We start from the raw sequence: 18,126 nt of genomic DNA on the forward strand, positions 1-18,126 counted from the left end.
CCTGTGCTTACTCTTTCTATCACTTTTAAGAACAGATTGTCTTCATTTTTGTTCTGGCTTGACAGTTCAGACAGTATACAGGCAGGGTAAAATGAAAAGCTAGGAATTTTAATCAATAGCACTTGTTGAACCATGTATTGAGTTGTAATTGTGTTTATGTCCCTTGCAGGACAGTTTAAGCTATTGGAACAGGACCGAGATGTCAAGGAACCTGCACAATACTTCAGCAGTGTCGAGGAGGTGGCAAAAGCATTCCCTGAACGAGTGTACGTAATGGAGGAAATAACATTCAATGTTAAGGTCAGAGTTTGGAACAAATATTTGACCACACTCGAATGTTTAAGGCAAGCCATTCTGCAAATTTTAGTGCCACAACTACTGTGTGAGGACCTGAAACTGAAATCTTCCAATGATATTTTGCAAAATGCTGAAAAAAATCTTGATTTCTGAAAAGTTTACACGTTAGCATCTTGACACATTGAAGGCTGTCTACTAATTCAGTAAGCAAGGACTTGATAGTTATAGACTCGAAGTAGCTTCTGTACTGAATTTCGTATTGTTTCATCAACTAGAATTTAAAACAGAGGTTGCTGTCTTCCGATACAAAATGTGAAACTATTTTCAACGTCAAAATATTTTTATATTAAAATAGTTTGGTGTGTATATGGTACAACATTGTTTAAAATGTTTAACGTAGATTTATGAAGGATACTTGGTTAATCTAGTTGATTTTTTAATAGTCTCGCACTTGTTGGAAATCAGTGTGACTAGATATTATGAAACTTTGCGAAAGATTCCCAGAAAAAGAAAACTGAACAAAATTGGAAGCAATTTGCGACAGGTCAGTAATTGGGAGCTCAAAGTTAGAGTTGGAATAAATGAAGTGTTCTCTGATTAAAGGGATGTTGCAAACTCTATGTCTTGGAATCTAGTCTGAATTGACAGCTTTTCCCTAGAGGTGTTAATGAAGGAATAAGTTATATATCAAGTTTGGATGTGACACTCAGTTAGCAGAGAAGTTGTATATTTACAAACAGTTGAACATACGAAACAATGAAGAGTAAAGGTGAATAAAGAGGTACAGAACAACCATATATTCTTTCATTAACACAGAGTCATAGAAATGTATAGCATAGAAACAGACCCTTTGGTCCAATTTGTCCATGCCGACCAGATATCCTAATCTAATCTAGTCCTATTTACCAGCACTTGGCCCATATCCCTCTAAACCCCTCCTATTCATATACCCATCCCGATGCCAATTAATTGTTGTAATTGTACCAGCGTCCACCACTTCCTCTGGCAGCTCATTCCCGACATGCACCACCTCTGCATGAAAAAGTTGCCCCTTAGGTCCCTTTTAAATTTTTCTCCCCTCACCCTAAGCTGATGCCCTCTAGTTTTGGACTCATCCACCTCAGGTTAAAGATCTTGTCTATTTACCCTAATCATGCCCCTCATGGATTTTGTACACCTCTATAAATATCTCTGTTGAAAACATGTCAATACAATCTAGATTCTCAAGAACATTTCCTTTATTCCAGCAGAATGATCGAGTACACTTCAGGAAATGAATAGAATAACGTATTTCTATATTCCCACAAAGACCATCCTGAACAATGCAGTACATCCCTCAATACTGCACCATTTTCCAAGTGGAATATCTATTTAGGTGGTCAATAGTAAGGATGTTGTGTTTCAGGAATGCAGAGCATTGGTAAGCCCACATCTTAAGTATTATGTGCAGTTTTGATCATCTTACTAAAGGAAGGATATTTATGTGTTGGAGACACTTCAGCGGGGGTTTCCTGAATTTATTTCTGGAACGATTAGGTTATACTATGAGAAAAGATTAGACAGATTGTGCTTGTTTTGACTGGAGTTGCAAATATCAAGGAGTGATTTGATTGAAGGTTAAGATCCTGAATATTCTAGCAAGGTGGGTATGGAAGAGATGTTCACTCAATTAAGTCTAGAACTTTGGACGACATTGGGGGTTGCCCTTTTAGGAGAAATGAGAAATACTTTTCTGAGGATTGTGCATTCTGAACACTGCCTCATAAGGCTGTGGAGACAGGCTTATTAAAATTTGTCAGGTAGTGGTAGACAGATTCATGTTGGGCAAGGGAATCGGAGGTTTAGGAATAAAATGTAAATGTTGAATTCAGAACACCATCTAATCAGTCATGACTTTGTTGAATGACCGAGCAGGTTTGAAGGGCCTATGTCTGTTCATAATTTGTATATTTATATGTGAATTGCGTTTCTTCAACGCAAATTGGCTTTAACACGATTGAAGAATTTAGACCATTATTTGGAGAAGGTAAACTTTCCTTGTCCGAATTGGCTGGAACACAATTCCAGTCCCATTAGTTTAAGTGGCACACCTATTGCACAATTTTCTTACAATGCAAGATCGCACGAGAACCGAACAATTGTGTTATGTCAGAACCGACTGTACATTTTGATACAGGTGAGAGCACCACCAAAAAGCTAGTGCTGGGATGGTAACAGCAAGGCGGTATTTGCAGTGCATCTATTCTTCAGTTTCAGTTACACTGGAAATGATTGGCATTGCAGCAAGTACAGACATTTCAGATGTTCAAAATTAGCACCTAAACTTTTGTTTTTGAATTAAATGTTGCCTCTTGCAATCCCAATTCACAACAAAACATGGTTGGCAATTGCTTTGATGTGGGTGCAATGTTGTAAGTTTCATTTCAACCAAAAATACACACATGCCAGTTGGTTGATACTCTATTCAAGAAGGCATTATTGCATGATCAGACAATTGCTGAGTGTGAAGAAAAATAAACGAGTGATTTAGCATTAACTTGTGTTCAAAGTTATAGTTATGATGAAAGTTTTTGCCATTTATACTGTCAATTATCATTCCATGAAAATAATTTAGGTATCTGCAGGGAGGTCTGTGTGTGGTTGTGGATCAGTTGGAGCAGCAAATTGAGGCAATGAGGAATTTACAGGAGCTAGGGAGTGTGTTGGATGGCAATTGCAGAAATACTGCAGATATAGTCAGGTAGATGGGTTGAATCTAAGAAGGGCAGGTAGGTAGTACAGGAATCCCCTGTGGCTATCTCCATCTCCAAACAAGTATGCTGTTGTGAAAAATGTAGGGGGTGATGCACTCTCAGGGCAATGAAGCACGGACAGCCGGATTTCTGGTACCGAGACTGGCTCTACCAAGGAGTACGTCAGGTTCCAAGTGATAAATTGTTATGGGGTATCTCTAGTCAGAAGTGCAAACAGACATTTCTGAGGCCAAAAACAAAACATCAATGATATGTTGCCTTGCTGGTGCCAGAAGGATATCTTGGAGAGGGTGCAGAATATTCTCAGTGGGGAGAGGGACCAGCAGGAGGTTGTTGTACACATTGGAATTAACAACATAGAATCTTGTCCTTTTCTCTTCCTGAGGAGAGAATGTAGAAAGTTAGGCAGGAATTTTAAAAGTAGGTCCATGAGGATAGTAATATCTCGATTACTCCCAGTGCTATGAGTTAGTGAGGGTAGGACTAGGAGGCTAGAGCAGATGAATGCATGGCTGAGGAGCTGGTGTGGGGTGAAGGATTCACATTTTTGGATTATTGGAATCTTTCTGGGGTAGAAGTGATCTATGTAAGAAGGCCGGATTGCACCTGAATTAGAAGGGAATTTAATATACTGGCGGGGAGATTTGCGAGAGTTGCTTGGGTGGATTAAATTGGTTTTCATGGGGGGATGGGGTTCCTATGGATATTGGAAAAAGAGGTCAGTCTGAGATTGGTGCATTTGAGAAAAGTAGCAAGTCAAATAGGGCAGGCAGGGACAAAGCGGAGAAAGAGGTAAGACTGATAACCTGCATTTATTTCAGTGCAAGAGGCCTAACAGGTAAAGCAGATGAACTCAGGCCTTGGTTAGGTACATGGGACTGGGATATCATAATGATTACAGAGATGTGGCTCAGAGATGGACAGGACTGGGAGTTAATGTTCCAGAGTATAGATGTTTTGGGAAGGATAGATGGTTGGGGGGGGGGGCAAGAAAGGAGGGCGAATGGCATTTTTGATTAGGAATAGATGTTACTTAATGAGGGTATCCCTGGGAAGTTACTTGGGTGGAATTGAGAAATAAGAAAGGCATTATTACCTTAATGCTATTGTACTATAGACCCCTAGTAGTTAGTGAGAAATTGAGAAACAAATTTGTAAGGCGATCTCAGTTAACTGTAAGAATAATAAGGTAGTAGACAAAGCCTGGGATTGCGAAGTGCTTTGGGCTTGAATGGAGAGGAATTTGTTAACTGTGTACAAAAAAACTTTCTGATTCAGTGTTGGATGTACCTACTACAGAAATGCAAAACTTAATCTACTCTTGGGAAACAAGGCAGGGCAGGTGCCTGAGGCATCAGTGGGGAAGCACTTTGGGACTAGTGACCATAATTCTATTAGTTTTAAAATAGTGATAGGAAAGGATAGACCAGATCTAAAAGTAAAAGTTATAAAGTAGAGGAAGGCTAATTTTTACATTATTAGGCAAGAGCTTCCAAAAGATGATTGGGGGTAGATGTTCGCAGGTAAAAGGACGGCTGGAAAATGGGAAGCCTTCAGAAATGATAAATGAGAGTTGAGAGACAATATGTTCCTGTCAGGGTGAAGGCCTGCAAGGCTGGTAGTTGTAGGGAATGCTGGATGACTAGAGAAATTGAGGGTTTGGTTAAGAAAAAGGAGTAACACGTGCCAGGTACAGGCACTTGAGATAAATGAATCCCTAGAAGAGTATAAAGGCAGTAGGAGTATACTTAAGAGGGAAATCAGGAGGGCAAAAAGGGGACATGAGATAGCTTTGGCAAATAGGGTTAAGGAGAATCCAAAGGGATTCTACAAGTACAGTAAGGACAGAAAAGTACAAGGGAGAGAATGGGCCCTTTAAACATCAGCAAGGCCTCACATATGTGGAATCACAGGAGATGAGGGAGATACTGAATGAATATTTTGCATCAGTGTTTACTGTGGAGAAGGACATGGAAGATAGAGAATGTGCGGAAAATAAATGGTGTCATCTTGAAAAATAACAGAGGTGGTGGTGCTGGACATCTTAGAACATATAAATAAGACTATAAGACATAGGAGCAGAAAGTAGGCTATTCTGCTCCTCAAGTCATTCAATCATGGCTGATCAGTTTTTCAACCCCGTCCTCCTGCTTTCTCCCAATTGAATGAAGAATCCAGAGGCCTCAACTGTTTAGAGACAAGAATTTAAATCCTGTCCTGGAAGTTTGTGTTTGAATTCACCTAACTGAATTAATCTGAAATAAGGTCATTTGCGTGAAAGGTGAATTTGAAGCTCTCACATTTGTTTTAAAAATACAACTATGAAGAGTCATTGGACCCAGAACTTTAACTCTGCTTTCTCACCACAGATGCTGTATTTTTCCAGGAATTTTTCATTCATGTCATTTTAAGGAAGGAAACTAACCATCTCAGCCTGATCATGCCTAAGTGAGACTCCAGTTCCCCAGCAATGTAATTCCATTATTGAGATGGTCAGACTTGGTCTTTCTTGTTTGTGTATGACATATAGATTAAGTGCAGGAGTAGGCCAGTCAGCCCCTTAAACTGGCTTCACTGTTCAATATGATGATATGCTCAATCTGCACTTTCAACTGCACTGTTGAAATGTTGGAAATGGTTTATTTAGCATAGTAAGAGAGTTTAAATACAAACACTTACAGGCCTATACAATATACTACCCATCACAGTGCATGCCATTCAGTCTTGGCTGTGTGGGGTTTTGGGGTTATCTGACTTCTTAATTCAGGGTTAGCCTCACTAGTATTTGTCCTAAATGCCCACGCCTGATTGACTTGTTTCCAAGACATGCTTCTCTTTGTCTTGTTCATTGCTGCTCCGACTGATTTGTAATCTGTTGCCATTGGCACTGTACTGGTCTTGCTATCTGCACAACTGCACACTCCATTATTACTGTTGGAACATTTCTTTTGTTCCACAGGGCTTGTACTATCTTATTTCAGATTCCACTATCTTGTGCTTATAGCTATCCATTATTGCTTAGCATATGCGAATGGCTTAACAGTGTTAACCCGTTAGTTCATTGTTTAGTTCTTATGTCCACGGCTCTCCCACTCCACTCTGATCTAAGTGAACATCAGTTCCACTGGATCATCCTATTGCAACTTATTGGGTGTCCCCTATACATCACTTTATGCATATATGCCAAGAGTAAACAATTTAAGAACAATTTCGATTTTCAATAGTGTATGTTCACATCATCTAATACAGGAGTCCAGAACTAGAATATAGAACATTACAGCACAATACAGGCCTTTCAGCCCTTGACTTTGCTCCGACCTGTGGAACAAACCTGAAGCTCATCTAACCTACACTATTCTATTCTTGTCCATATACCTATCCAATGACCATTTAAATGCCCTTAAAGTTGGTGCGTCTACTACTATTGGAGGCAGTGCATTCGACGCCCCTACTACTGAGTAAAGAAACTACCTCTGACATCTGACTCCTATCCATCACCCCTCAATTTAAAGCTATGTCCCCTCGTACTAGCCATCGCCATCCAAGGAAAAAGGCTGTCACTGTCCAACCTATTTAATCCTCTGATTATCTTTTATATCTCAATTAAGTCGCGCCTCAACTGTCTTCTCTCTAACAAAAACAGTCTCAAGTCCCTCTGCCTATCCTTGCAAGACCTTCCCTCCATACCAGGCAACATCCTAGTAAATCTCCTCTGATCCCTTTCCAATGCTTCTACATCCTTCTTATAATGCGGTGACCAGAACTGTACGCAGTACTCTAAATGTGGCCGAACCAGAGTTTTGTACAGCTACAGCACGGTCTCATGGTTCTGAAACTCAATCCCTTTTCCAATAGAAGCTAACACCATTTGCCTTCTTAACAACCTTATCAACTTGAGTGGCAACTTTCAAGGATCTATGTACCTGGACACACAGATCTCTCTGCTCATCTTGACTGCCAAGAATCTTACCATTAGCCCAGTACTCTTTATTCCTGTTACTCCTTCCAAAGTGAATCACCTCACACTTTTTCGCATTAAACTCCATTTGCCACCTCTCAGCCCAGCTCTGCAGCTTATCTATGTCCCTCTGTAATCTACAGACCTTTGTGTCATCCGCAAATTTATTAACCCATTCTTCTATGCCCAATCCAGGTCATTTATTTAAAGACAAACAACAGTAGACCCAAAACAGACCTTACGGTACACCACTAGTAACTGAACTTCAGGATGAATATTTCCCATCAATCACCACCCTCTGTTGTTTTTCAGCTAGCCAATTTCTGATCCAAACCGCTAAATCACCCTCAATCCCATGCCTCTATTTGGTGCAATTGTTTAATGTGGGGAACCTTATTAAACGCCTTATTGAATTCATATACACCATATCAACTGCTTTACCCTCATCCACCTGTTTGGTCACCTTCTCAAAGAACTCAATAAGGTTTGTGAGGCACGACCTATCCTTCACAAAACTGTGTTGATTATCCCTAATCATCTAGGGAGGATGAAGTTGATTATGGATCCTTTCTGTCATAACCCCTTCCAATACTTCACCTCTAACCGAAGTAAGATTCACAGGTCTATAATTTCCAGGATTTTCTCTACTCTCCTTGAACAAGGGGACAACATTTGCTATCCTCCAGTCTTTAGGCACTCATCCTGTAGACAATGATGACGTAAAGAGCAAAGCCAAAGGCTCAGCCACTCCTCCCTGGTTTCCTAGAGAATCCTAGGATAAATTCTATCTGGCCCAGGGGACTGAATCTATTTTTATGCTTTCCAGAATTGCTAACACCTTCTCCTTCTGTACCTCAATCCCATCTCATCTAGTAGCCTGTATCTCAGTATTCTCCTCATCCACATTGTCTTTTCCCAGTGTGAATACTGACAAAAAATATTCACTTAGCGCTTCCCCAATCTCCTGTGAATCCATGCATAACTTCCCACTACCGTGTTTGATTGACCTTAACCTTACTCTCCTCATTCTTTTATTCCTGATCTAGCTATAGAAAGCCTTTGGGTTTTCCTTGATCCTATCCACCAAGGGCTTCTCCTGTCCCCTCCTGGATCTTCTTAATTCTCTCTTTAGGTCTTTCCTGGCTAACCTAACTGCCCTCAAGTGCCCTAACTGAGCCATCACATCTCATCCTAATATAAGTCGTTGTCTTCCTCTTGAAGAGAGATTCAACTTCTTTAGTAAACACAGTTCTGCGCTTGACCACTTTCTCCCTGCCTGACCGGTATGTACTTATCAAGGACCCGCAATAGCTGTTCCTTGTATAAGCTCCACACTTAAATTGTGCCCAAGTGCTGCAGTTTCCTGCTCCATCCTATGTATCTTAAATTTTGCCTAATTGCATCGTAATTGCCTTTCCCCCAGCTATAACACTTGATCTGCAGTATAATCCTATCCCATTTCATTACTAAAGTAAACATAATCGAATTGTGGTCACAATCACCAAAGTGCTCACCTACCTCCAAATCAACACCTGGCTGGGTTCATTATCTAGTACCAAATCTAATGTGGCCTCGCCCTTTATTAGCCTGTCTATATACTGTGTCAGAAAATCCTCCTGCACACATTGGACAAAACTGACCCATTGGGGCAGCACGGTGGCTCCGTGGTTAGCACTAATGCCTCACAGCACCAGGGTCCCAGGTTCGATTCCACCCTCGGGTGACTGTCTGTGTGAATTTTGCACATTCTCCCCATATCTGCATGGGTTTCCTCCGGATGCTCCGGTTTCCTCCTACAGTACAAAGATGTGCAGGTTAGGTGAATTGGCCATGGTAAATTGTCCATAGTGTTATGTGCATTAGTCAGAGGGATATTGGTCTGGGTGGTTCACTCTTTGGAGGGTCGGTATGGACTAGTTGGGTTGAAGGACCTGTTTCCACACTGTAGGGAATCTAATCTCTAAAGTACTTGGAACTATAATATTCCCAGTCAATATTTGGAAAGTTAAAGTCCCCCACAACAACTACTCTGTTATTCTCGCTCCTATTGAGGATCATCTTTGCTATCCTATCCTCTACATCTCTGGAACTATTTGGAGGCCTATAGAAACTCCCAACAGAGTAACCTCTCCTTTCCTATTTCTAATCTCAGCCCATACTACCTCAGTAGAGGAGTCCCCAAACGTCCTTTCTGCAACTGTAATACTGTCCTTGACTAATAGTGCCAAACCACCCCCTCTTTTACTATTTTCTCTGTTTTTACTGAAACATCTACATCTCTGAACCTGCAACAACCATTCCTGTCTCTGTTCTACCCATGTGTCTGCAATGACCACAACGTCGAAGTCCCAGGTACCAACCCATGCTGCAAGTTCACCCACACGTATTCTGGATGCTTCTGGCGTTGAAGTAGACACACTTCAAACCAACCTCTTACCTGCTGATACCTTATTACCATCTTGAAATCTTAGTTCTAACTTTACTATTGTCATTCTCCATATACTTGAACTTTAATTTCGGTTCCCATCTTCCTGCTGAATTAGTTTAAATACCCAAACAGCATTATCAAATTTGTTTTTAGAGGTCTCACCTTCCCCAAAAAAGCCCAATTATCCAGGAATCCAAAACCCTCCCCCTGCTCTATCCCTGTAGTCGCGTGCTCAATTCCCCTCTCTCCCTATGTCTCGCTTCGTTAGCACGTGGCACAGGCAACAAACCAGAGGTAAGAGCTGTGTTTGTTCTAGCTATAAGCTTCCACCCTAGCTCCCTGAATTTCTGCTTTTAAATCCCATCTCTCTTCCTACCTACGTCATTGGTGCCTATGTGGATCACGACTTGGGGCTGCTCCCCCTCAAGGATCCCCAAAACATGATCAGTGACATCACGAACCCTGGCACCTGTGAGGTAACACACCAACCGTGAGTCTCTCATTCCCACCGAACCTCCTAACCGTCCCCTAACTATGGAGTCCGCAATGACTAATGCTCTGCTCCTCTTCCTCCTTCCCTTTTGAGCAACTAGAGTACCAATCCATTCTCCACAGCAAGTTCATTTCATGGCATGGTGTTTTGTTGTGGTTGTGATGGAATGTGCGGTTGTTGGTGAATTTGTTGACCGAGCTGCATTTATCACTATTTCTAGCGTGTATTATTTTATTTGTGTCCCATATGCCAAAATAACCAAAATTGCACACTTGACTCAAAAGGTTCAATCATATTATCTATACTTATAGAACATAGAACATTACAGCGCAGTGCAGGCCCTTCGGCCCTCAATTTTGTGCCACCCTGTCATACTAATCTGAAGCCCATCCCACCTACACTATTCCATGTATGTCCATATGCCTGTCCAATGACGACTTAAATGCACTTAAACGTGGCGGATCTACTACCGTTGCAGGCAAAACATTCCATATCCTTACTACTCTGAGTAAAGAAACTACTTCTGACATCTGTCTTGTACCTATCTCCCCTCACTTTAAAGTTGTGTCCCCTCGTGTTTGCGGGTGGCACAGTGGTTAGCACTGCAGCCTCACAGCGCAAGAGACCCGGGTTCAATTCCCACCTCAGGCAACTGTTTGTGTGGAGTTTGCACATTCTCCCTGTGTCTGTGACGATTTCCTCCGGGTGCTCCCACAGTCCAAAAATGTGCAGATTAGGTGAATCGGCCATGCTAAATTGCCCGTAGTGTTCGGTGAAGGAGTAAATGTAGGGGAATGGGTCTAGGTGGGTTGCTCTTCGGAGGGTCAGTGTGGACTTGTTGGGCCTGTTTCCACACTAAGTAATCTAATATCTGATCTATTCTGTCTGCCCTTTAGCCAATTTCTTATTCAGGTCAATAATTTGACTTCACATCAAGTGTCTCCTATGTACCAAAAGCCTTCCAGAAGTGCGTTCAAATAACATTCATAGATATTCATCTGAGCGCTCTCTTCAGAATCACCTCTTCAGAATGTAAAACTAGTATAAGTATATAAAATCAGGCAAGAATCACTCTTTAAAAATCTATGTTGCTTCCCTGATTAGCTGAAAATTATCAAAGTTTTCAGTTACAGTATCCTTAATTATAGACTCCAATGATTTCCTGATAAAATATCTAGCCAACTGGCGCCTCCCCTTCCTGGCACAGAAAAGCATGCTTAATTTAACAATCGAAAGAATGGATTCCTGAATTAAGAAAACATTGGGAGATAGTAGAAAGGCCCAGTATTCCCAAACAGTGGGCTGAAGCTAAGCTCCATGGCAGAAATGACTACCATGGAGCTCCATTTGAGCTGAAAACTCTGTTGCCCCTTTAAATAGGAGTTTTCTTTTAAAAATAAGGCATGTTCAATGAGCCAAGCATTGACGCCTGAAAGCAAAGTTGAAAAATCCTGTGGAGATCAAAATAGCTGCTCTTTTAACTCCTAACACCGCAATGAAACAATACCTACCCCCAAACATCTCTATTCACCCAATCTATCTGGAATGCATTCAGTAAGGTTGTATACAGTGTGTGTACTAACTTCCTTGAAACCCAGGGATAGAAACTAAGATCCGTCACTCTAACACCATTGTTGTCTTTATTACTGCAACTTTTCTTATATTAATTTCCACATATCCATGGAATGTCTTACATGTCCATTTCTTCCTCAACTATGACTTTTGCTGCATAGTACGTCTGTCATTATTTTAAATGACAATCAACTTTGTCTTTTTGAAGACTAAGCAATTCTCTTGCCCATTCTCTTTTTCCTCAGGTAATTGTAAGCATTTTGTGTTGGTTTTGAAACCTGTTGCAAATTTATTTTCATGTTTTGTTTTTGTAGTGCTTATCTGTTTTGTCACCTTTGCTCTTCTGTATTATTGGACAGGATCTATATTTTTGTGCTGTTAGTTTTATACTGCCAATTACCACTTCATTCAGACAAATTTGTTGCTTTGAGAAATGCAAATCATGTTTGACTAATTTGCTGGAGTTATTTGATACAGTAACTGAACATGGCGATAAGGGTTTTAAGGTTAATGTACAGTGTGGTGATCTTATTAAAGATCATATATATGTGGCACTTTATCACTTAACAAAACTGAAGCCCACAGAATCAAGAGGAGATTTGCATCCATCTTTCCTAGTGCAGGATGTCGCAAAGTACTTAACAACCAATGAAATAAATTTTAATGTTGGAGAAACAGCAGTTAAATTTGTACACTGCAAATTCCCACAAACAACCACCTGATTCTGATCAATAACACCACAAAATATGTGGGGTTATGCAGCATAGTGGACAAGGCCAACCAGTGTACAAGCTGACGATGGACATAAGAAAAGTGGACTAGTATCATGTGAACTAAACAAAGTCTTATGGAAAAAAAGTTATAACCAGCACCATACAATGTTGGATGCCTTGGGGAGAAACAGATCCAGAACTACCTGGAGATGTTCCTGCTTAAGGGGCAATGGGCAGTTGCCTAAAGCAAAGCACAATATTAAGCTTTTGGGATCCTCCATTCTCAGTAAATGAGCTGGAAGGATCTTCAGAGATCCTTTTTGGAAAGCCTGAAGGAATGTTCTTCTTTGGAGTTGAAAGATAGGAGGTTGAGGAACCAAAACAATAAAGAACACCAAATAAACTCCAATTGGAAATTAACGAGAAAATCAGATGGGCCAATGAGGCAAGCATGGCAGATGGGAGTTTAATTTAGATAAATGTGAGGTGCTGCATTTTGGAAAGGCAAATCAGACCAAGACTTATACACTTAATGGTAATGTCCGAGAGTGTTGCTGAACAAAGAGACCTTGGAATGCAGGCTCATAGTCCCTTGAAAGTGGAATTGCAGGTAGGTATGATAGTGAAGGTGACATTTAGTATGCTTGCCTTTATTGGTCAGTGCATTGAATTTTGGAGTTGAGAGGTCATGTTGCGGCTGTACAGGACATTGGTTAGGTCACTGTTGGAATATTGCGTGCAATTCTGGTCACCTTGCTGTAGGAAGGATGTTGTGAAACTTGAAAGAGTTCACAAAAGATTTACAAGGATGTTGCCAGGATTGGAAGGTTTGAGCCATAGGGAGAGGCTGAATACACAGAGGCTATTTTCCCCTGGAGTGTCGGAAGTTGAGGTATGACCTTGTAGAGGCTCATGAAATCATGAGGGGCATGGATAGGGTAAACAAAGTCTTTTCCCCAGGGTGGGGCAGTCTAAAATTAGCAAGCATAGACTTAAGATGAGAGGGGAAACCATTTAAAAGGGACCTGGGGCAACTTTTTCATGCAGAGGGTGGGGAGTATATGGAATGAGCTGCCAGAGGAACTGGAGGAGGCTGATACAATTGCAACGTTTAAAAGGCATCTGAATGGGTATATGAATAGGAAGGGTTTGGAGGGATATGTACCAAATGCAACTAGATTTATTTAGGATATCTGGTTGTCATGGGTGAGCTGGACCAAAGGGTCTGTTTCCATACTATATATCTCTCGTACTCTAAATGGCTGGTCCGTCAGGAGAAAGGATAGAGTGTCAACTGGTCTGCTTAGATAACAATTTGTTCAATCTGATGTGGTCAGAACAATAACAACAATATTCAAAGTTGTAAATTAGAGTAGTTACGATGTTTTTTGGCATATAATTGGGAGACATAGGGAACAAAAGCTTGCTGTGGATCATGGTACTAGCTGGACTTAGCCTTGTGACAATGCTGTGATTTTAAGAGATTATTTTGTCCTTTTTGTTTTAAAAGAGAGATAAATTGAGAGATGGTGACTTGTATGTAAGAAAGTAAACAGCTTGTGAAGCCTTGGGATTTTAAAAAATTTAGAACAATACAGATAGTCAGGCTGGGTGCAGCCAGCTCTCACCGACCAGGCTTTCTAGATTTATTTATAGTTTTCTAGCTATAGCTTTAAGCAGTTGCTGTTGTGAGCCTGTAGTCGTAGAAGTTATCTTTTCCCTCTCATTTACAACTAGAAGCTGGGAATTCTCATTGCTGGGTTACCCATGAGACATCCATTTTTCTGAATTTTCCTTTTTACCAAGGCGTGTGTATATCAGGTGCTACCATATTGGACCAGTTAATTAGTAATAGTTACTGTATCTATTATTGTGTTATATTTTCCAACAGGGTTAAGTTATTCTAAGCTTTTTGTACTTGTCTGTATTTTAACTGTAGTGTTTAAATAATTTGTTTAAAGTCGAGCAGTTTGGCCAATCGCATGGTGGCTGGAACAAGGCACTTCACATTTACCTTACAAAATAAAAAACGTTAGGGTCTAGGCTATCTTAAAATATTTTGAGGGGTTCTGGAATGGTCCATACTGCCTCTCTACAACAGGAATGGGAACCATGTACTTTACCCAGAGGAATCATGCTAGCCGCTTGGGCAAAACTTCTGGCAGCAGCATCACTGTCGGAACTGACCACACACAAAATATTGGTCCAAACAAAACCCTGGTAGAGGCAATGAAGGGAAATGAGGTGTGTGAATCTCCTGTCTAACCCGTCCATGTCGACCAGATATCCCAACCCAATCTAGTCCCACTTGCCAGCACCTGGCCCATATTCCTCCAAACCCTTCCTATTCATATACCCATCCAGATGTCTTTTAAATGTTGCAATTGTACCAGCCTCCACCACTTCCTCTGGCAGCTCATTCCATACACATACCACCCACTGTGTGAAAAAGGTGCCTCTTAGGGCTTTTTTATATCTTTCCCCTCTCACCCTAAGCCTTTAGTTCTGGACTCACTCAAACCAGGGAAAAGACTTTGCCTGTTTATCCTATCCATGCCCCTCATGATTTTAGAAACCTCTATAAGGTCACCCCTCAGTCTCTGATGCTCCAGGGATAACAACCCAGTCTATTCAACCTGTCTCTATAGCTCAAACCTTCCAACCCTGGCAATATCCATGTAAATCTTTTCTGAACCCTTTCAAGTTTCACAACATCTTTCCGATAGGAAGAAATTGCATGCAATATTCCAACAGTGGCCTAACCAATGCACTGTACAACTGCAACATGACCTCCCAATTCCTGTACTCAGTAATCTGACTAATAAAGGAAAGCATACCAAATGCATTCTTTACTATCTACCTGTGACATCACTTTCAAGGAGCTATGAAACTGCACTCCAAGGTCTCTTTGTTCAGCAACAATGCCTAGGACCTTACCATTAAGTGAATAAGTCCTGCTAAGATTTGCTTTCCCTAAATGCAGCATCTCACATTTATCTGAATTAAACTCCATCTGTCACTTCTTAGCCCATTGGCCCATTTGATTAAGATCCTTCAGTTGCTTAAAGTGTTACTAACAGTAAACAATCTATTTCTTGTACTGGAATTGGCAATATGGAACTATTGGTGTTTTGTAAAGGTGTGTGATGTAGACTCAGCGACTCATTATTAACCACATAAATGATGGAAAGCCATTTATGTAATTATGTCAATGACACAAGAACAGGCAGCATACAATTTTCAAATTGCAAAAAGATACATTGGTCAAAACTTTGACAAATGGATACCAACGAAGGATGGTTTCAAAGCATCTATTTTAGACTAAAACAGATGCGATGGAGTTTGTTTTAAATGGCAGAAAGCTAGAGATACTAAAGAACCAAAAAAACTTGGGGTTCAACATTCATTGTTTATCAATGTGTTGTAAACAAGCATCAGTCAAAAAGATTAATGGAATCATGGTGTTGTGTGCAGAGGACTAGGATTTAGAAGTTATACCACAGATGTTCAAAAATCCTGATGAAGCTACACCTAGACTACGATGAGCAATTTTGGCAATTTCACTCCTGGAAGAATAATTCAATCATAGTTTCTGTAATTTCTTGTGCTGTAAACTATGATTGGGATCTCTTCAATTTAGAAATGCAAGGAATGATTTGGTCAAGGTCTTTACATATTAAAGTGATTTAATAGCATAGTCAGAGATGTACAGCACAGAAACAGACCCGCTGGTCCAACTCATCCATGCCAACCAGATATCCTAAATTAATCTAGTCCTGTTTGCCTGCACTTGGCCCATAACCCTTTAAACCTTTCCTATTCATAGACTCATCCAGATGCCTTTTAAAAGTTGTAATTGTACCAGCCTCCACCACTTCTTCTGGCAGCTCATTCCATAAATGTATCACCCACTGCGTGAAAACGTTGTCCCTTTTTAAATCTTTCCCCTCGCACCCTCAAGCTATACCATCTATTTCCGGACTCACCCACCCCAGGGAAAAGACTTTGTCTTTTTATCCTATCCATATCCCTCATAATTTTAATGACCTCTATCAGGTCACTCCTTAGCCTCTGATACTCTCGGGAAAACAGCACCAGCCTATTCAGCCTTTCCTGACAGCTCAAATCTGCCAACCCTGGCAACATCCTTGTAAATCTTTTCTGAACCCTTTCAAGTTTCACAACATCTTTCTGATAGGAAGGAGACCAGAATTGCACAGTGTTCCAAAAGTGACCTAATCAATGTCCTATATAGCAGGAACATAACCACTCAACTCCAAACTCAATGCTGTGACCAGTAAAGGAAAGCATACCAAATCCTGCCTTCACTATCCTATCTACCTGTGACTCAATTTCCAAGGAATTATGAACCTGAACTCCAAAGTCTGACTTCCACTGGTTTGGGAGGACTCTGCATCCTATGGTCTAAAACTTAGAGATAGACATTGCACAGGAGTGAAGTTAGAAAACACTTCTATGGAAAGTTTGGCCAATTGTGGAAGAGAATTCCAAAGATGCCAGATAAATTGTTCATTTTAAATTTAGGATTGACAGATATTTGGTAAGCAGAGCTATTCAAGGGAGTTTTTTAGAACCAACCCATCTAACCTTAATTTGATGCCCACTAGTCCTCGATTCCCCAATCCAATCCCTATTCATGTCTCTCATGATCTTATACACACCTGTAAGATTCCCCCTTCAGTCTCCTATGCTCTGAAGATGATGCAAGTATTTCTGCAAAGGGACTTGCAATTTCCCCCCTTCCCACAACGTTCTGGGATACATTAGATTAGATCCTAGAAATGTACCCACCTCTATATTCTCTAACACCTCCCAAACGTCCTCTTCAATGTGAACTGTTTTTAAAACATCAACGTTTATTTCTCTACATTCTCTATACTCTCCACTGTAAAAACTGATGTGAAATATTCATTTAGTATTTCTTCCAACTCCTGGGGTTCAATACAACGACTACCGCCTTGATCTTTTAAGAGGTCCAACTCTCTCTCTCTCTCTCTCTCTCTCTCTCTCTCTCTCTCTTTCTCACCTTGTTCTTAATGTATTTGTTAGCATCTCTTCAGATTATCCTTAGCATTATCTGCTAATGCTATCTTATAACCTTGCTTTGACTTCCTGATTTCTTTCTTAAGAATGCCTGTACACTTTTTACATTTGGTTATGAGAGTTAATTGAACCAAGTTGTCTGTACCTAAAATAAGATTCTCTCTTATTCTTGACTCGAACATCATAGAATTGCTGCAGTGTTGAAACAGGCAACTTGGCCCAACAAGTCCACACTGATCCTTCGAAGAGTATCCCACCCAGACCCATTTCCCTACACTTCTCCTTGACTAATGCACCTGACCTACACATCCATGAACACTGGACAATTTAGCTTGACCGATTCACCTAACATGCACGTCCTTGAAATGTGGGAGGAACCCACGCAGACATGAGGAAGAATGTGCAAACTCCCCACAGACAGGTGCCCGAGGCTGGAATCGAACCAGCGTTCCTAGCTTTGTGAGACAGCAGTGCTAACCCTGAGCCACCATACCACCCCTTTATTCATCCATTGTTCCTTTATCTTACTAGCCTTACCATTCACTGTAACAGGAACAAAATGCTTCTGAACTCATGTCATCACACTCTTGAACACCTTTCACTTATCAAACATCGTTTTATCTGCCAGCAGTCTACTCCACTGAACTTTTGCAAGTTTCTGTCTCATACCATTAAAATTTGCCTTATTCAAATGAAAAACTTCAATTTTAATGGAAGGCTTATCCTGTTCCATAACAATTTTGAAACTAATAGGATTATAATGGTTAGACCCAAAGTGTTTACTTCAGTCACTTGCTGTGCCTTATTGCTGACAAGAAGGTCTAGTTTTACTCTTTCTGTAGAAGGAG

At 40.7% G+C, this 18,126-nt stretch overlaps 1 protein-coding gene across 3 annotated transcripts in view; it reads left to right on the forward strand.

Annotated features, from left to right (window-relative positions):
• garem (GRB2 associated, regulator of MAPK1) overlaps nucleotides 1-18,126 on the forward strand; it is a 149,152-nt gene that overhangs the window by 78,316 nt on the left and 52,710 nt on the right. For 2 of the 3 annotated variants that reach the window (XR_009644458.1, XM_060823548.1), the window contains exon 3: nucleotides 170-300. Coding sequence is in view for 1 of the 3 variants with exons in the window: in XM_060823548.1 (XP_060679531.1) it covers nucleotides 170-300 (131 nt within the window). In the remaining 2 variants the exon portion in view is untranslated. Of the gene's footprint in view, nucleotides 1-169; nucleotides 301-18,126 lie in introns of those variants that run through there. The other variant, XM_060823549.1, reaches the window with a different exon arrangement.

This window comes from Hemiscyllium ocellatum, chromosome 4 (assembly GCF_020745735.1).
Source record: "Hemiscyllium ocellatum isolate sHemOce1 chromosome 4, sHemOce1.pat.X.cur, whole genome shotgun sequence".
Taxonomy (NCBI): Eukaryota; Metazoa; Chordata; class Chondrichthyes; order Orectolobiformes; family Hemiscylliidae; genus Hemiscyllium; species Hemiscyllium ocellatum.